At 48.9% G+C, this 19,416-nt stretch overlaps 7 protein-coding genes across 7 annotated transcripts; 6 read left to right on the top strand and 1 right to left on the bottom strand.

Annotated features, from left to right (window-relative positions):
• Nucleotides 1-700: 700 nt before the first annotated feature.
• On the top strand, nucleotides 701-1,693 carry F9C07_1175248 (uncharacterized protein). The gene is made up of 4 exons (XM_071507678.1): nucleotides 701-892; nucleotides 946-1,054; nucleotides 1,111-1,236; nucleotides 1,289-1,693. Exons 1-4 carry the CDS (start codon nucleotides 736-738, stop codon nucleotides 1,437-1,439), a joined length of 543 nt encoding a protein of 180 aa, XP_071363426.1. The 5' UTR covers nucleotides 701-735; the 3' UTR covers nucleotides 1,440-1,693.
• Nucleotides 1,694-1,843: 150 nt separating this feature from the next.
• On the bottom strand, nucleotides 1,844-5,805 carry F9C07_2057177 (putative multidrug resistance protein 1, 2; the record flags this gene model as incomplete). Its single annotated transcript, XM_041289205.1, has 7 exons — nucleotides 1,844-2,093; nucleotides 2,148-2,263; nucleotides 2,326-4,263; nucleotides 4,312-4,866; nucleotides 4,920-5,494; nucleotides 5,546-5,657; nucleotides 5,713-5,805. 7 exons carry the CDS (start codon nucleotides 5,803-5,805, stop codon nucleotides 1,844-1,846), a joined length of 3,639 nt encoding a protein of 1,212 aa, XP_041141852.1.
• A 626-nt stretch (nucleotides 5,806-6,431) lies between these two features.
• Nucleotides 6,432-7,660, top strand: F9C07_2276630 (P-loop containing nucleoside triphosphate hydrolase protein). The gene is made up of 4 exons (XM_071510187.1): nucleotides 6,432-6,578; nucleotides 6,629-6,804; nucleotides 6,857-6,960; nucleotides 7,018-7,660. The coding sequence occupies exons 1-4, from the start codon at nucleotides 6,446-6,448 to the stop codon at nucleotides 7,490-7,492; spliced, it is 888 nt and encodes a 295-aa protein (XP_071363425.1). The 5' UTR covers nucleotides 6,432-6,445; the 3' UTR covers nucleotides 7,493-7,660.
• Nucleotides 7,661-8,267: 607 nt separating this feature from the next.
• On the top strand, nucleotides 8,268-10,203 carry F9C07_2276629 (CRAL/TRIO domain protein). Its single transcript, XM_041289213.2, has 4 exons — nucleotides 8,268-9,219; nucleotides 9,314-9,355; nucleotides 9,417-9,516; nucleotides 9,570-10,203. The coding sequence occupies exons 1-4, from the start codon at nucleotides 8,482-8,484 to the stop codon at nucleotides 10,103-10,105; spliced, it is 1,416 nt and encodes a 471-aa protein (XP_041141850.1). The 5' UTR covers nucleotides 8,268-8,481; the 3' UTR covers nucleotides 10,106-10,203.
• Nucleotides 10,204-11,816: 1,613 nt separating this feature from the next.
• Nucleotides 11,817-14,005, top strand: F9C07_2054673 (alpha-amylase; the record flags this gene model as incomplete). Its single annotated transcript, XM_041284511.2, has 2 exons — nucleotides 11,817-11,861; nucleotides 12,344-14,005. 2 exons carry the CDS (start codon nucleotides 11,817-11,819, stop codon nucleotides 14,003-14,005), a joined length of 1,707 nt encoding a protein of 568 aa, XP_041141849.2.
• A 615-nt stretch (nucleotides 14,006-14,620) lies between these two features.
• Nucleotides 14,621-16,446, top strand: F9C07_9375 (putative laccase; the record flags this gene model as incomplete). Its single annotated transcript, XM_041289212.2, has 2 exons — nucleotides 14,621-14,902; nucleotides 14,959-16,446. 2 exons carry the CDS (start codon nucleotides 14,621-14,623, stop codon nucleotides 16,444-16,446), a joined length of 1,770 nt encoding a protein of 589 aa, XP_041141848.2.
• An 844-nt stretch (nucleotides 16,447-17,290) lies between these two features.
• F9C07_1175182 (uncharacterized protein) lies at nucleotides 17,291-18,494 on the top strand. Its single transcript, XM_071507677.1, has 4 exons — nucleotides 17,291-17,943; nucleotides 17,996-18,156; nucleotides 18,212-18,407; nucleotides 18,477-18,494. The coding sequence occupies exons 1-3, from the start codon at nucleotides 17,537-17,539 to the stop codon at nucleotides 18,265-18,267; spliced, it is 624 nt and encodes a 207-aa protein (XP_071363424.1). The 5' UTR covers nucleotides 17,291-17,536; the 3' UTR covers nucleotides 18,268-18,407; nucleotides 18,477-18,494.
• Nucleotides 18,495-19,416: the final 922 nt, after the last annotated feature.

Genomic DNA, 19,416 nt, shown 5'->3' with positions numbered 1-19,416 from the left:
CTGCCGACTCGGAGCCTCACCAAGGTCATATGTAATCGCGCTTTCCATCCAACAATGTCTGCTCATTGCACTATCTTGGAGGGCATGACCGTTAACCGACGTGGGGTGAGTGACGGTCTTCGTTCTGTGTTGACCCTTCCCTTTCCTCCCCCATCCGTCTTGTGTTTTTTGTTAAATAGAATAACACGTCTCCGAAATGGAATTAACGACGTCTAGCCTTGGCGAGTCGTATGGTATGACCGACTTTGTGGCTAAGGTTCGGGCTGGCAGTGTCTAAAAGTCTCCATTAGTGGCATGGCAACCGCTAGCATTGTCGCAGCTGCACCACACCTGGGCAGAGGTCCTTCTTACATGAGGTTTGACTAAAAGAAAGACATCGGCTGTCATGATAGGGTCACAGAATGCTGGGATCCAATCAAAACGTCACCATGATGTGAGTAGCAGTAATGTTGACCCTAAATGTGCAAGAGATCCAACGGATACTGGGGAAAGGTCCCATCGTGTACCACTGGCACCGGAGACACAAAACAATGGAAATAGCCTCATGGATGTAGATTGTCCCAGAAATAATACGAGTCGAGGTGCAAAAGCCAAAACTTTAATTGATCGACTGATGACATCAGGACCCAGGAAACCCGAACGGCCTGCCTGCGTATTTTAACTCAGATTCCACGTAAAGGACATTGCTAGTGATCACTTCCTTTCTAAGAATCTAATACTCGACTGGCATTCACGATGACAGGTAGCGGTCGAACAAGTGATGCTCTAAGCATCCTCTCCCTATGTATTCATGTCATCCAATGTGGTAGTGCAATCGTGGTGCTCGGCATTACAGCTTGGGCAGTTCAACACACCAAGACGACTACGGTCATATATTCCCTGGTCATTGCAAGTTAACCTCGTTTACTCCTCGCGAGACCGTTAATCTAACAATCCATCAGGCAGTTTTGACACCCGTAGTATACGGAATCGCCTTAATAATAAGTTGCCTTACAAGGCGTCGAAGGGGCAACTTCCTGCCGGTGCTGGCTTTTGACATAGCATTTTCCTACCTGTGAGTCCCGTTCCAGATTTTATCTTTCATAACTTACAATAACACCTCCACACTAGTTGGCTTACGGCCTTTATCTTCTTGGCTCGCGACTTCAACCATATTGGCTGCCGTGTGCTCCTCTGGAACGGCGAAACCGTTTGCAGCAGGAAGTACGCCGCTGAAGCTTTCAGCTTCATCGCATTGTAAGTACCTTTGAAATCGCTTGAAGGGAAGGGTTCTCATTTTGTGAGACAGCATCCTCACTTTGGTATCATTTCTTGTTGAGTTTGCATTCATGTATGCTGCGAAAGGCGATACGCACGCAGGGGAAATTAGGGAAGTCGGAGACAATGACGACCTGGGTGCATTATCGCGAAATCTGCGCCACGTTGGTGTTATGCCATAGGTCGATGAGGGAATTTGTTAGAATGCTCCATGTTATATTGCCTTTCACACTAAATCCGCCGGTAGCGAGGTTGACACCAACAATGCTTTCCGACACATACCCGCAGGCCATCGTTTTATCAATCCATCTAGTTCGAAGCTTTTATAAAACACATCGGTACAAAGGTGAAGCTTACAAGGTTGATTACTCTCGCCAAACGTACAGTCAGGCAATCTCTCAAATGTCAACTATAGACATGCTAGCTCTTGTTGGTGGTAAAAGATCGCGCTTGTTAAAGATAACCCTCAGATATAATCCAGAAACTAGCACTAACTAGGCAGATCACATCAATATGAACCTCCTACACGATCTGCTAGTGGGCACGACTAATATTATTGGGGCGTTCGATATCACTTGCATAGGTATTAGCCAGTGTCTGTTTCCTGAAGTGTAAATAGCTGCCAATACAGCCCCTGCCGAGCAAGTAACTCCTCATGGGAGCCACAATCGACGATTTTTCCCTGGTCCATCACGTAGATGCAATTCGCATGAGCGATCGAGGCCAGACGGTGCGCGACTGCAATTGTTGTCCGCTCTCCTCCTCCACCACTGAGAGCACTTTGGACATGCTTCTCGGAAATTGTATCCAGTGCAGAGGTTGCCTCGTCGAGGAGCCTTGAAAATAGTCAGTGGAGTTGCATTTGCTGACGATGCAGGATAGGTACATACAGAATCTTAGGTTTCCGGAGCAGTGCCCTGGCAATGGCGATTCTCTGTTTCTGGCCTCCAGAAACCCGACTTCCTTTGCTACCCACCGGAGTGTCAAGCCCGTTTGGAAGGGAGATCTAAATAAGAATGAGCTGCTTGCAGTAATATAATCGATTACTATAAACGCCAAACCACTTACAATAAAGTCATAGATGTTGGCGCTTTTACAGGCGCCAATGACCTCATCCTCCGACACATTTTCCTCATCGCTCAGCAAGCAGTCTCGTATCGTCCCTCCAACAATCCACCCACCTTGTCCCACATATGACATGGTACGTCTGAGATTGGCTAGCTTATACTCACGGACATCCTTTCCACCCACTAGAATGGTGCCGCGGGTGGGATCGTAGAAGCGTTCAATCAGATCAAGGATGGTGCTTTTCCCACTGCCGCTGGGGCCGACAATGGCGGTCAGTTGGCCATGCTTGGCCGTCAGGTTAATGTTTTGTAGAACTGTACAAGGTCCATGAGGGGAAGGATACTCGAATTCCACCGATGACAGCATCACACCTGTTGAAGTTTGTCCGGGAACCTCACCGTGCTGAAGGCCGACGTCGATTGTGGTGGGAGTGAAAAGAAGCCCTACCAGTTGAGCTGCTGCGCTACCGGCCCCTGCAATATCTGGCGCGTATGAGAAAACCATACCAGCCGCCTGAGAGCTCCAGACAATGGCCGTGAAACAGATAAAGAATTGTTGCACGCTATATTCGCCTGACGCAACCAGCTTTACGCTGCCGTACCAAAAGAGAAGGCTAGTGACCCAGAAGACTAGAGACTGACTTGCCGCATACATGATACTTGATACAATATTGAAGCGCAGTGTTTGGGGTTGTTCAGCTTGAAGCTTCTCACAGTATCGGTCGACAATGGTATCTTGAATACCGAGAGAAGTGACCGTGGTAACTGCGGAAACAGCCTCGCATGCTGCTCCTGCTGCATCGGTGGCTCGGGCCGCGTGGGACTCGGTCCACGATATGATCCAGAACCGTAGGAACCCACACGTGAGTAGAATGGGGATGGTAGAGGCTGCAACTAACCCCAGCTTCCACCCGAATGAGCAGGCAATGGCGATAGCTGCTACGAGTGTCATGACACTATTGAGGATTGCCCCAAAGGTGGTCCCACTGACACCCGTTAATCTGCTAGCTTCGGTGGCAAGGAAGGCGGTTAGGGTACCAGAAGAGTTCTCTACCTGGTTGAAGAAGGACATGTCCTGGTTGATAAGAGAGGTGAACGCTTTGGTGCGTGTTCGATAGGCGAGACGGGAGCTGGTGAGGGCAAAACAGATTCCCTGGATCGTATAAAAGATGAACTGGCAAATTCCGAGAGCAACGTACATCAGGGCCCAGAATTTGGGATCATGGCCGTCGGTTGCTAGATCTGGAGATACAATAGAGACAACTGCGTTTCCGAACAGTATCGCTTGGATGGGATACCCTGCACCGGCAAAGGCGCTTGCAAGTATCCCAATCAGTATGAATCGTCGCTCGGGGGTATTAAGGTGCCAGACGAACTTCACAAGAGCCCACGTAGAGCTCTTTGCGGAACAGTCGATGGAGACTGTCACAGACGCGGTATCTTCTGGCTTTTGAACAAACTCTTGTGCATTCCTTTCATCATCTTGCCTGGAACGTAAGGGTAGAGACGCCCGTGTAAATTCCCGGGCTCGGATAAAATTTGTGTACTTCAAGCCCCGGAATATCAGCTCATCGTGAGTTCCTTGCTCGATGACCTTTCCGTGTTCCATGAGTGCAATTCTGTCGGCGCTTTGGATGGTGGACAGCCGATGTGCAATTATTACCGTGGTTCGATTCTTGGACACCCTCTGTAAAGCCTCGTGGACAGCCTGTTCACTTTTGGTATCTAGTGCTGCCGTGGCCTCATCGAGGAGCAAGACAGGAGGATCGGAGATAACTGCTCGAGCAATAGCAATCCTTTGGCGTTGGCCACCAGAAAGAAGACCCCCAGCTTGACCAACACGAGTAGAATATCCGCCAGGTAGACTAAGAATAAAATCATGTATATTTGCTAGTTTGGCTGCCTCATACACCTTGCTCACAATCGTGTGATGATCAAGCTATGTAACCTTAGATGTTGTTTGTAGAGAATAAGCCACATAACTTACCTGATCAGCCTCTGCACCTAGACCGTAAACAATGTTATCATGGATTGAGGTGTCGAATAGTAATGGCTCTTGCTCAACGAGCCCAACTTTGGATCGCATCCAGCGAAGATTCAGTTGCCTGACGTTGTGCCCCCCAAGCATTACATTTCCTTGTAATGGATCATACCATCTCTGTATGAGAGCAAGCAGTGTCGATTTACCAGCGCCCGAGGAACCAACAATTGCCATTGACGTCCCAGCTTTAATTAACAAGTTAAACCCGTCCATAACAGGCTCACTCTGGCGAGAGGGGTACGCAAACCTGACGTCTTGAAACTCGATGTCTCCTGCGAATGAGGGGAGTATCATTCCGGAGTCTGCTGAAGGATCAAGGGGCGAGACGTGATCGAGTGTAGCATAGATTCTGGTGGAAACGGCCTTGGCTTGTATGACTGAGGCTGCAAATGGCGCAGACTGGCCTAGCAGTACCCCAGCCATAGTGGATGTCAGTAGAACGGTCACGATATCTGAGAGCGTGCAATCTCCTTTTTGTAGGAAACGATTCCCCTGCCAGAACTTTAAACGATGTAGTTAGTTGCGATCAGCAAAGCAGAGGTAAGCTTACCTACGGCAAGTCCATACCCCCAGAGAATTATGGTCATCGTGAGAGCTATCATCATTGCCATAGTAGCTTTGCTGCGGAGATCGGCACCTAGTGCTGGCATCAACATCTCCTCATATCGCTTGACCAAGCGCCCCTGCGCCCCATCTGCTATCACACTGCGGGCACATGAGAATACGTCTTCTGCAAAGTCCGCCGCTTTGACATAGTGACTTTCACTTCGTTGCTGCATTCTTCTCATGTACGCCCCCAGTGTACCCATGGTTGCAATCATCCCGATAGGCATGGCCATTAATACCAGAGCTAAACGCCAATTGCGAGATAGGGCAATTATCAGTGCTGCCACAAACCCAAACAGGCCAGCCAGTAGGATGCTTGCTTTGTGTGATAAGGTGTCGAGTATGAGGTTGGTATCATCAGTGATGCGGGTAGTCACCTCTCCTGCACCCAGAGACTCAAAATATGAAACATCCTGTCTCAGGAGCGCCGACAAATATGCCTTTCGAAGACGATAGGTACAAGACTCAGCAAGGCGAGTGAACCCGAAAGTACTAAGTGACAGCCCAACGAACGAAATGATTCCTCTCAGAGGTCAGTTGAGCTCGGTCAAGAATAGGCAAGACGAGGCCATACCAAGGTAGATGAAGTACAGAGCGAGATGGCGGGCATCATGCTCCAAGTCATACGAGGACGATTTGCCATTTAGAAAGTCGCTGAAATGCTGGGTGAACGCTCCAATGACAACCTGTTATGCCGCAAGCTCAGCAACCTCCTGTGCTTGTATGAGGCGCAAGGCTTACTGGGACAGTAGATAGTGCTGCTCCGGCCACAGCAGCCGCAACAGTGGCCACGGCCATTGTTAGCCTATCGAGCGCGGTAGCATATCGGAGCATTTTCTGCTGGTTGCTGTCGTCTCCGTCTCCGTCTCCATTGCCTCGGACCTTGGGATGAATATCTACCAAGACCTTTTGACCACAATGTTTCATTTCAGGGGAACGAGAGACAGGTCAAGGGGTGGCTCATGAGTGGGGCTTGCGTCTCGAAGAAACCGAGCGCAGCGAAGCAACATTCCACTGCATTCAGATTCTACTCAAGTGTATGACGATCATCCCGAATAGGAGAGAGAAATGTCCAGGCTCTGGCATCTTTTGACAGCACAACTAGAGTACAGACCTTTCCCAGCACCCAAATCGGTAACGCTTTGTGATATGACTATTGATACCAAGGGATATTGTGGGATTTATGTCTCACATCGAGCGAGCTAGGTGCACTATGGTTTGTGACGTGTCTTCCGGTGATCGTCAAGTGGCTGATCAACAAGAATGCTCTCATATTACATGCTCCCCTTGCATTGCAAAGGGATCATCCACGCATGTAATACGCCACTTTGTGAGGTGTCGATATCCACACCGAAATACTTACACTCAGCTACATAAATTGTAGGTGTTGACAGAACCACAGGTGCATAGTGTGCAGATGTATTTATATGACATCCGCCCATCGTAATAGGTGATTTGCTAAACGCTCTTTCCCATGACAATTCAATCAAAGTTAACATCGACCAGGATGCAGGCCAATTTTCCGACCGACATTGATCGTAGGACATGCCGTCGCACTGTCCCGATGAAAGTGCTCGTGCTCGGGTTAAGCAGGACAGGGACAGATTGTATGTTAGCACCATGCACCGCTCAAGTTTCCGTATCCTGACCGCCGTAGCGATTAAGAAGGCTTTACTTAAGCTAGGCTATTCAGATGTATATCATGGCTACACCGCTGCGATGGAGAATCCCCGAGACTGTGAGATGTGGCTGGACGCAATGGCCGCGAAGTGGGACGGGGTAGGGAAGCCTTTCGGCAGAACGGAATGGGACCAACTTCTTGGTCATTGCCAAGTATAGGACTACTCAAACAACGATATATGATATAGTAGCTAACGAGCCATAGGCAGTGACCGATATACCTGTCGCAGTTTTCGCCAAAGAACTGATTGAAGCATACCCCGAAGCGAAAGTCATACTAACAAATCGCAACGCTGAAGAATGGCACAGGTGATAATAACATCCTTGCCCAATAGATTCATATTTAAGGAGCTAATACAAGCCCAGATCTGTCCAGACCGCTCTTTTAAAGAACGTCTTTCATCCCTGGTCATCAGTCGTAGACACCCTTGCCATCCTTACTCGCAGCCCAAATCGGTTCACCCGCAAGATGTTCATTCGCGCCTTCACCGATTACTTCCAAGGTGATTTCCAACTCCACGGAGTATCTGTCTATGAGAGCCACTACAAGATGGTCCGCAAGATGGTGCCTAGGGAGAATTTGCTTGAGTATCAAATCCAGGACGGATGGGAACCATTATGCAAATTCCTGGGAAAGAATATCCCCAGTGAGGTGCCTTTTCCGAATGGTAATGACACCTTGGAAACCACCAATAGGATTTGGGCATTGGTGAATAGCGAGTGTCAGCGCCTGTTGGGAATTCTATTACGTGTTTTGGCAACATTGGTGCTTCTTTACACCTTGCGTGCAGGTTCAATCATTGACATTGTGCTTCCTATGATAACTGCAGTTGAGAAATGAGTTGAAATACCTTTTAGTACAGGAAGAGCAGAGTGTTTATCGTGCGGGGATTTTGGGACTTGGGCTTTCAAGCACATATTATACACTTAATACAATGCATATACATTTCTTCTATCGGAGGAGTTGAGGAACAGTATTGCCTCGTTACTCTGCAAAATGCTACCTCCGGCATAGTACTAGGAACCATCCGTAGTGTATTAGTGGTAATATACCAGAGGAGTCTCCTGATGGTCCAAAGACGACGCCAGCCCGAGACGCCATGAATCGTATCTATCGCGAAGCACGACGACATCTGGCCACGAGCGCAGTGCACAGTGTGTCGCACATGCTTCTTATCATATTCCATCTTGAGCACATATACCTGGATAAGTGGTTAATGCTGTCGAAGGCTGTCATTAATTATTTGTTACTTGAGCATAAACACCAAGGGTCATGGTCCTTCCCGCTAACCGCGGCTCTGGCTACAAGAACCTTATGTGTGGCAGTTGGTGGGAATGACATACGGAGAATGTCGTACTCATCCTAGGGAATATAGACACATCCATTAAAGGAGGAATAGGGCTGTTCTGATTTATACCTACACCTGTCTAGCTCGAGCCACAAACTGACAGTATACAGGTCTTCGTCAACTTTCCAATCGACATTTCTCCTTCGGGGAAGCAGTGCGAGCGTGTGGCGGATATTCCTATATTAGAGACGAAAGTTTAGACCCGCCCACCAATGAGCAAGAAGACCATGGTTAAGTCGAGGGGAAACCCAAAGTTTAGCGCTTGGCTCCGGGTCCCTCTATCGAGATCCGAGGTTTGTCTATCAGGATTGCGGGGGTGACTTTCATATGCCACGGCCGATCAATGAGGGGCGGATCGCCGACGTCCAGGAAACAAATAGCAGCCCTGTATCACGTCGGTGTCACCGGAAAGAGTAGATGTTTCTGAGTATTGTCCTTGGGCCCTGCAGCCGCGTGCCTTTGTTCATATCATAATTCAACCATGGCCGCCACCAGCTCTCCCGGATACGTAGGCAACCTGTCTTCGGACCAGGAAGCTAAACTGCGCCAAATATGGTCCATCATACTGACATTGAATGACATCCCTCAGCCAGAATTTCAAGATGTCACACTGAAGAACGAAGAGAAACGCCCTCGGTCTATCCACCGTCGGAGCTCGTCCCTGACGAAGACCGTATCCAACACCACCAAATCAAACCTTCCAACGGACCTCGATCAGACCCTTCTGGGTCTCGGGATCAACGGCAGCGAGCTGAAGACCGTCCGTGACTGCTTGAACCAGGCCTCAATCGATGAGATCCGCCGCAGCCTCTTAAGTACCGCCAAACAAGACCACCCTGATTCCTTGCTCCTCCGTTTTCTCCGGGCCCGTAAGTGGGATGTCAGCAAGGCTTTTGCGATGATGCTCGAAGCTCTGGTGTGGCGCGTGAAGGAGCAGCATGTGGATGAGATGATCGTTTCCAACAGCGAACTGCGTGCGTTGAAAGAGGAACAGGATAAGTCGAATCCTGCGAAGGCGAAGGCTGGTAGTGCATTTCTGGCTCAGATGCGAATGGGCAAATGCTACGTTCATGGAACAGATCGTGCTGGTCGTCCGATCGGAATAGTGAAGGCACGACTGCACAACCCGAAGGCCCAGAGCGAAGAAGTGATCAAGCGTTATATCCTGCATATCATCGAATCCGCACGACTGGTCCTTGTCCCCCCAGTCGAGTCTGTGGTACGTACCAATCAACTCTTCACGTTCACCAAAGACAAGTCCCTGAATGCGACCAACGTCAAAATGACATGATATCACTAACACTATATAACAGAATATTATCTTCGATATGACTGGCTTTTCGCTTTCTAACATGGTGGGCGATTTGGCCTCTATCGATCGTGGATAAATTATTACTCACATGTTATTCTGCTTAGGAATATGCGCCGGTGAAGTTCTTGATAGACTGCTTCCAGGCCAACTACCCCGAGTCCCTGGGAGTCATGTTGATCCATAACGCCCCATGGATTTTCTCTGGTAAGCAGCCCTGTCTCCATGCTACTGTGTAATGTTAACTAAGACGTCCACAGGGATTTGGAAGGTTATCAAGGGATGGATGGATCCCGTGATTGTATCTAAGGTCGACTTCACCTACACTGCTGCGGACCTTGAGAAGCATATTGCCCCTGAGCATCTGGTGAAGGAACTAGGAGGTAAGGACCAGTACGAGTACAAGTTCATTGAGCCTGTAGAAGGCGAGAATGAGAAAATGGCGGATACCGTCACCCGGGATGCCGTCCTGTCGGAACGGGAAAAGATCGGTGAGGACCTACTAAAAGCGACTGCCGAGTGGATCAAAGTCTCAAAAGAGGACGACGGGGACAAGATTGCCGCTGTTAAGGAGCGCAGAAACGATACAATTGAACAAATGAGATCCAATTACTGGGAGCTCGACCCGTATGTCCGCGGTCGTGGTCACTTAGACCGCGAGGGTGTGATAGGCGTTGGTGGAAAGATCTCGTTCTATCCCATGGCAGAGTCTAAGACACAGGCGATGGAGACCAAGGCAGTAGCAGTGAAATACATCGCAAGCGCACAGGCTAGGGTGGTGGATGCTCAAGTTTAGGATTGCGGTGAAGTTGGCTTCATTGTCTTTCATCATATACTCTATGCTATTTTGTTTCACAATTTACACATGATTATGATTATGCTTTTGAGTCCACAATACAGAAATATTTAGCCTCACGCTACAAGTAGAACACCTCCAGGCTCGTGAAGGTCTCCTGTAGGTCATCTAACATTGTGACTCGGGTGTCGAGTTCAACCGTTTCAATTAGTAATTGAGCCGAGGAATTGAAGGTCTTCAAGTAGAAAGTATACATCCTATACAGATAGAGTAGTGCGATGGTTCTCCTTGCATGAGAATATCCATTATACACAGGCTTCGCTCTAAGACATAACATGCTGGGGCGCGGGTTACAGGTTGTCTAAACCCTGTCAAGCGAGAATTCTATCTCAAGAACTGCTGCAACAAAGTCTAGCCTGGCCGCTCATATCCTATGCGGCTCCATAGAACCTTCAGAGGGTCTCTTTACAGTGGCGGGCACTAATTGCCGCTTAGATACGTCTGTTGTTCCTTCTCATGGTTAACCTTTGTCAACAGCATTTTCCTTCCGCGCAGTCAACTCCTTATTTTGGAAAAGTGGAGCTACTACGCCAATCAATCTACTTAGTAGACTCCGGGCGTTCTCGATACTATCCTTTCTAGAACGCCTGTTCAATGTACAGGGCACGAATTGGCCTACATTAACCCATCTATCGAAATAGCGTGCAAGGAGTACCAGACATGCTTGCCTCTGATGTTGCGTAATTAGGCCCCCTCTAAAAATCCTAATGCAACGAGTCAACGACATGCTGTGGATACTGCTCGTATAATATTAAAAGTCAATATAAGGCGATACTAAATATCCATGGTGGAGCCAAGGGGCGCTCCTTCGGTACTCTGTTCGGCTTCACTATCATCGGTCGGCTTTCGATTTACATATGAATCTTTAAGGGACGGACCGAGCATTGGACCTTTCGCATTCGACTTTCTCTCCGAGTGCGCTCTCAGTGTTGCCAATCTTTAAGCTCGCTCGTAAAGGTAAGCGTGTGGCGGGGCAGAATATTACAATTTAGTAGGGAGAATATCGTTTAGATGCAAAAGGGAACACAAACATTTACTAGAGGAGCTAGTGTTTTCTGCTAACCATCCGGCATTCTTCTTCGACCATCCAATTTGTCCCGAGATGGCTGAAATGCACGATCCTAATGTTGACTTCCCACTGGGTGGTCCTTTGCAAGGCTCGTAGAACTTGCGAATTCTTCCTTGGATTTCTCAAGTTGTCCTGGATGACAGTTGTAAGATCGCATTTATACGGAAAGGCTCTACATTCAGATCACAGTTTCGCTAAATGATCGACAAAAAACTTGTCTGGTAGCTTACGTGTGTTGTTCGAGGGAGAGGTTAAGTATAATCATTAACTGAACGCGGGGTATCACTGTATCTATGAGACATATGTGCAATATTATGGGGAGAAATATCGGAAGAAGGCCATATTCAGCAATTGAGAGACAGAAGGCAACATAGAATCCCCACAGGAAGACCTCAAGATGAGAGGCAAGTGGAAGGCTACAAGGGAGACGAAGCCGCTTTGATGCTCGAGAGCCACATACCAGCGGGGTTGTGAAAGCTCCGTGGATACTATAGAGAAATGATCAACCAGAACAGCTCCAACATCCGAGAAAGCATCCTTGGGTGGAAGCCGGTGAAACTGTGGTTTCCCGACTATCCCTATATGCCTCCTACGACAGTCGCGTCCAATTGCACTTCAAACGCCCTAGTTGCATACAAATGGAAGGTTTTACCGGTCTTGTTGGCCCTGTAGCTCGGACCGGAGTAGTCGCCCAATTGTATCTTGATCATCGTCCGAGATCAATGCGATCTGCAATGGACCAGAGAGCTCCTACCAGTGAGATACACCCGTGGGGTAATCGGCACTTGCGGTGGATCGGTGGGGGCTCGGGGTAATATCGGTAGCTGGGTGGGTCTCGGAGTATTATCGTTGGAATTTGTACGTGAGATTAGACGCAGAATGATGAAAGGTAGAACATGCAATATGAATTACTCTAGGAAGGTATAAAGGAGGGGTTATGGCGAGGCTTCTGAGGTAGTCAAGACTCAGGCCTCCCGAGAGAAGAGAAAAGAAACATCTGTAAACATATATCAGGTTGAAAGATGGTTCTTCTTCAGCATACTCTACTAGCCCTAGGTGCAACCCTGGCCGCTGCCTGGCAACCACAACCCTCCGCCTGGTGGAAGGAGGGCATTGTGTACCAGGTTTATCCTGCCAGTTTCAAGGAAAGCCGAACAGAAATGGCCATCGGATGGGGCGACATCAATGGCATTACCAGCAAGCTCGATCACATCCAATCGCTCGGTGCAGATATTATCTGGCTGTCCCCGTTTCAAGACTCCCCAATGATGGATATGGGCTATGATATTAGTGACTACGACTCGGTCAACCAGCTTTTTGGTGGCAGCCTTGAGGATATCAAGACATTCATCAGCGAGGTTCACAAACGCGGAATGCGGTGCATCTTTGACCTTGTCATCAACCACACGAGTGACAAGCACAAATGGTTCAAGGAGTCCGCCAGCTCAAAGACAAACCCCAAACGGGATTGGTACTTCTGGAGGCAGCCTCAGTATATCAACGGATCGATGTACCCGCCTAATAACTGGGCTGGCAACAATAATGGCAGTGCATGGAAGTATGATGCACAAACTGGGGAGTTTTATCTCAACATCTTCAATCCCTATCAGCCGGACTTGAACTGGGACAACCCCGATGTTAGACAGGCAATTTTCCAAAGTGCCCTGGAGTACTGGCTTGACATGGGCATCGACGGATTCCGCATGGATGCGTTCTCTATCTTCAGTAAGGTGCCCGGATTGCCTGATGTGCCAGCCAATGACAGCAACTTCCACGATGCAAGAGACCTGTACTACAACAACGGACCACATGAGCACGAATACCTTCAGCAAATGAACCGTGAAATCCTCTCCAACTACGACACCTTCACTGTCGGTGAGTACGGCATGACAGATAACATGAGCATCGTCCAGGACTACGTAAGCGCATCCCGCCGCGAAGTGAACACCATCTTCCTAACCAACATGTGCGACATTGGTCGCAATGGATACGAATTCGTCGGGTGGAACCTCACAGGTTGGCGAGAAGCCATTAACTTCACACAATGGAGCGGTAGCTCGTCTGCGGGCGACGGCTGGAATTCGGTCTATCTTGAGAACCACGACCTCCCACGATCGATCAGTCGATTCGCGAGTGACGCACCCAGATTCCGCGTCCAAAGTGGCAAGGCACTTTCTGTCCTCCTGACGACGCTCTCCGGCACCCTGTTCGTCTACCAGGGCCAAGAAATTGGCATGGTCAACGTGCCGGATACATGGACCATCTCCGACTACCGAGACCTCAACTCCATTGCCTACTACAACAACGCAACACAGCACGGAGTCAGCTCCAGCGATGCTCTCGCGAACCTTGCCCTGTTGGCGCGAGACAACGCACGCACACCCTTCAACTGGGATCGAAGTGGAAATGGGTTCTCTGTCAACGAAACTACCTGGACTTCACGAGCAAATCTCGACATCAACCTTGAGGATCAAAAGGATGACCCGAAGAGCGTATACAACTTCTGGGTGAGGATGCTGCGTCTGCGCAAAGAGGAGAAAGGCTCACTGGTCTACGGTGAATTCGAGTTTCTTGATTGGGCGAGCGAGGATTTCCTAGTATACCAGAAGACGGGCGAGTCTGATAAAGTAGTTGTGTTTATCAATCTATCCACTAGGGCTAGGAAGCCGCCTGTGGCCACTCCCAAAAATGCCGAGTTGCTCGCGCACACCCACGACGACCATTCTGAGGGTGAATTTCAGCCGTTTGAGGGCAGAGTGTACAAGTTGTGAAAGGCTTAACTCCATGCTAAGAACCTAAGACTTCATACAACTTTGAGTGATATTTTCAAAATACCGATAAGCAGGCACCATTCTTTATAATCGAGTAGATAAATAGCTCCTCGACTCCTATCCTGGCTGGAGATCTTGGACCGCAAATATCAGTAAGATCCCCAGGGATCTGGGCCCAGGCTACTAGGCCATTGCCAAGGTTACATCGCGTCAACGCGTGAATCTGTGGACAAGGTATTGTATTACTAATAGTTTGGGCATGCAGGAAACACTGGATGAATGCCAAGAGCCCACTCGATTGAATCTAGGGGTCCTCGCCAGCGATCCCTAGCCTCCAGTCTAATCACATCTCGTGTCGATCTCCCTGAGCCCCACATCGTACGTGGAAGGCCTGAAATAGGGGACGTTCCAGTCATATCTCTGCACTGCGTTGGCGTTCCCCATAGCGCTGAAAGTAGTCTAATCTGTGCTTCGTAAAAATAACCGCTAGCCGAAGGATTCTGGGCACAGCCGCATCGATAACGTTACGCTTTATAAATAGGATCGGGCAAATTTTTCCTTCCTCCCCACTGCGTTTATTTCCCTTTCCATGTTCATCTATCTTCAACCATTGTGATGATGGGGCTGTTGTGTCCAAGGCTGCGAGGTATATTGCATACACTATCCCTGGTCCTAGGGTTGGTAACCGCAACTCAAGGACATCTCGTTCTTCATGATGACTCCTTTCAGCCCGACCATATTCTTCGAGTAACTGCTCAGGATGTCAACCAGGCATGCATGGACCGATACTCGGTCTTGATCAACGGGTCGCTTCCAGGGCCCCAGCTAAACATTCAGGAAGGCAAAGTGAACTGGATCCGTGTCTACAATGACATGGAGGATTTAAATGTCACAATGGTACGGGACTGATTCCACTTCCCCGAAAGATACACCAATATTCACAATGATAACAGCATTGGCATGGTCTTTCTGCCTTTACTGCGCCTTTCTCCGACGGTACTCCCATGGCCAGTCAATGGCCTATTCCCCCTGGCCACTTCTTTGACTATGAAGTCCGCCCGGAGGTCGGCTATGCCGGTACATACTTCTACCATTCCCATGTTGGCTTTCAGGCCCTCACTGCCTGGGGTGCACTGATCGTTGAATCGGCCCAACCATCACCATACCAGTACGACGAAGAGCGCATCATCGCTCTGTCAGACTTCTTTACTAAGACGGACGAAGAGATCGAAAATGGCCTTACCTCGACCAACTTCACATGGAGTGGAGAGACCAGCGCTGTCTTGGTGAACGGTCAAGGCCGACTAGCCACCAATGCTACTGGGTCATGCAAGCTGGCCGCGATCAGTGTCGAGCCCGGAAAGACATATCGTCTGCGATTTATTGGGGCAACCGCTCTGTCGTTTGTTTCAATATCCTTAGAGAGCCATGATGTGCTGGAGATTATCGAAGCGGATGGCCACTATACTAAGCCCGTGAATACAAGTTACTTGCAAATATCTAGCGGTCAGCGGTATAGCGTGCTTCTAAAGGCAAAAACCGAGGCCGAGTTGCAACAGGCAAAGTCCCGACAATTCTATTTCCAACTCACCACCATGGGCCGGCCAACTGTCCTGACAACCTTTGCCGTCTTGGAGTACCCATCTCCCACCACGACTGACCTCATCACTGTTCCTGTTACCCCTCCACTCCCTGTGGCCAATATCACTTATGGCTGGCTGGACTACACACTAGAGCCATACTATCCCGATCTGGACTTCCCAACCGTCGAGGAAGTTACTCGGCGCATCATTATCAATGTCCACCAGAATATCAGTGACCGCACCGTTTGGCTTCAGAATGGTTACGACTGGGTGGAGACATTTCCCAAGTCGCCATATCTAGTCGATATCTACGCGGGCACACTTGACCTTGATGCCTCGTATAAGCGGGCCATTGCCAGCGGCTATGCGTTTGACAATCAAACCCGCCTCTTCCCTGCCAAGATGGGTGAAGTCCTAGAGATTGTCTGGCAGAATCAAGGTGCTGTTAGTAACGGTGGTGTTGAGAACCACCCGTTTCACGCACACGGCCGACATTTCTATGATATCGGCGGTGGTGATGGTCTGTACAACTTGACGGAAAATGAGGCCCGCTTGAAGGGTACCCATCCGGTAATCCGGGACACAACGATGCTGTATGCGTACAGAAAGACAACGACTGCCCTCGAACCATCTGGATGGAGAGCGTGGCGTATCCGTGTTACGGCTGCTGGTGTATGGATGGTACATTGCCATGTCCTTCAACATATGTTAATGGGCATGCAGACAGCCTTTGCTTTCGGCGACCAGACGGCTATCAAGGCGCAGTCTGGGACCCCTGCTGAAGGCTATTTGACATACGGTGGCTCGGCATATGGGAATGTCACCCATTTCCCGCCTGTGAAGCACTTTTTCAATTGATCTGTCAGCTACTAGTTAGCAGATGTGACCTGTGAAGCCCTGTATCTGAAATTCTGGTACCTAATACCTAATATTTAGATTAGACGTTATATCGAACCTATGTATGATACAGCCAATCTTTACTTCTTTTATTATGAAGCACCAGTCTCTGCGAGCTCTTTGACGTGCAAGGCTCAGATCTAATCACATATTCTTCTCTTGAGAACCAGCAAGAGAGGAAACAAGTTGTAACCTGGTATGTAGGGGTGGGTAATCAAATGCTGTTGTACGGGCCGGGCCGCCCTAATGGATGTCTATAAAGTGGTGGTTCTCGGCAACGACGCCATCAGCAAAACTACCTTTGCCCTCCAGGTATGTTCAACACGGAACTTCGTTGCGCTGATCAGTCCCAAGCGCTGAAGCACTCGATGCCTCAACTAATCTCACAAGCCTTCGTCGGAATATGCGATCCAACTATCGAAGAAAAGTATCATCAGTAGCTCCGCGTCGATGGCCGGCAGTGTGTGGTGGGGATTCTAGACACCGTCGAACAAGAGGAATACTCGGTGTTTCGCGAAATGTGGATACGGCAAAGCGAAGCATTTATTGTCATGTATAGCGTCACCTCGAGCGCCAGTGAGGTGCAGTGAAAGGGTGGCTGTAGCGAATCCGGGTGGTTGGCAGGCAAATTACGCAGAAGGCAGGTCTAGCTGGCAGAGGTTACTTGCATAAGACCGGTGATGCTGGAAAGGGGGCCGTAAGCGCCCAGAAGGGCCAGCTATCAGCTAATGATTTAGCATAAATTAGTACCACCTTCCTATGCTTTTCTTTGTGTCGATATGTATAAAGTTTTCATTGCCATCTTCGTCCCGTTTGCCCTGTTCATTATATTTGCTCACTAAAAAGTTTCTTTGTCCTCCCTTTTCTGGGGCTTGGACCATAATTTCCCGGCTCTATGCTATGGCTCGGTACCACAGGCCACGAAGAAACGATGTTGAGCCGTCTTTTAAAGTATGTCGAGCCCTTGCAGCAGCAACTAAAGACGGATGGATAGATCAAAGCATGGTATTCCCTAGTGTCCTGTCACTCATCCCGTCTGATATCAGCAACCATGGTTAGCACCCTGGTGAGAGCGATCGTTGCTCTATGGCTGTCACCCTCGATTACAGGAGTATTAGCTACGCAACCGGGGGTTGGATCTCAAGCTGAAACAAACGCAAGGGGGCAAAACAAAGCTCTGAGCCAGTACACGCGAGAAATACATTACCAGTGTCAAAATATTCAGATACTACCATTGAGAAATACAGAGAACATACCACCAGCACCAGGCAGGCCTGACGACAGATTTGCACTAGAACACAGTGAAATCAACGTGACAGACCTCCAGCCACGGCCACCCCCTCCAGCAAGGCTAGTTGCAAGCTGTGGATCCCCCAGCCGACGACGCAGGACGGAGCTACCCTTGGATAATTGTCTAGGTTGGGATGCAGCGGGTGAAAGACTTATTGCACAACAGAAGTATGGCTATTCCCATCCATTCGCTGTGCACCGTAGATATTAACAATTATAGTGGATACGGAATTCAAAGGGGTGGTTGCTGGGGTTGTAAATATTTCCCAGTCTCCAGGGAGACATTCCGCATTGTATGCTTTTGTGACAACGTGACCCAAGGGCTGATGACCGTGATCCCGGGGATTGATAGAAGGGCAGCTGGGAAGACCTTCGCTGAAGGTAAGAATTCATTGCATGCCAAAGGCCTTGGACCTCATTAACCGTCGCCCCCCAGATGGAGTGTGGAGGCTGGTAAATGGTCAGCTACAGTGCCAAAACTGGGGATCTTGAACAGAACCCTGGTTGTCAATCCAGGGAGACTCGTCGGTTTGGCGTAACTTGTGCCCCCGAGAGCAATGGAAATACTTTCTTATCATCGTGCCCTGCGTTGCAGTCTTGCAGAACAAGAATAGGATCGTCCCGAAACACAGGTGCAAGCAATTTCTTCTTTCCTCTTTCTACCTACTATTTTGCGTTGTACAGTTCATTAACTGCCACAGGGAAACGAGATTATTCCTATCTACTGAGTAGAAAACTTTTCAGTTCCAACGCGTTTGTAATGAATACTGGACTGTGGTATAACCGTATAGACAGTGGGATTTCGTCTCATTCTCTTGACTCAGCGTAGATACAGCTTGGCAGTTATTCCTCAGCAACATCAAGCTATCGTGATACTAGGATCTTTTTCGTCATATTCTTTCTCGGTGTAGGAAAGGTGGCCAATCTGATATTGATGCTTCAAGTCACGGGTTGAATTCTTACTATCCTATCTAAGGCTAGCTGTCCACCCGCTTAACGGCCGGAAGAACCCTCTTTCCGGGCCACTTTGGGGCCGCCAGGCGGAATCACCAAACATTCTTTATCGCATCCGGCATTGCCGAGGTAACGATCTTGGCAAACTGAGACCCAAACAAACACCAAACTTGCCCGAAATACTCAAGAATCACCTCGATTGTGTTTGTACTCCAGTAGCAGCTCTCTTAATTCGACATTTCTTCCACTTGATCACCATCCCGGATCCTCTTGTCGATGTTGGCTGCGGTTAGTTTAACCAAGGGGAGACTGGAATGTATGTAGGAGGGAGATGGTTATATATATATATATCTGTTGTTGAGATGAGGATTTCTAGGAAACTTGTGATAAAATCAGTTCCAGCGACCAGAAATGACCATACAGTGGCTCTCAGCAGTACTACGAATATCCAAGTCTCCCCAAAATTATATTCACAATTTTCTCGAATTTTCCTGATGCCGGTTTGCGGTCATTTCTCCCTCCCCCAGTCTCTTGACACAATCACGTGAATAGGGAGGTTCAACTGGAACAAGCGAGAAAATGCGACTAAAATATCGCGCTTGTCAAACACGCTAGGCCGAGTTTACTTCGCCCAAGGGGTGATAGTTATCGTTCAAGGGGCACTAGCTAAAACAGCGTACGCCCTCT

This window comes from Aspergillus flavus, chromosome 2 (genome assembly GCF_009017415.1).
Source record: "Aspergillus flavus chromosome 2, complete sequence".
Lineage (NCBI taxonomy): Eukaryota > Fungi > Ascomycota > Eurotiomycetes > Eurotiales > Aspergillaceae > Aspergillus > Aspergillus flavus.
This window is presented reverse-complemented; position numbering and strand designations above follow the sequence as displayed.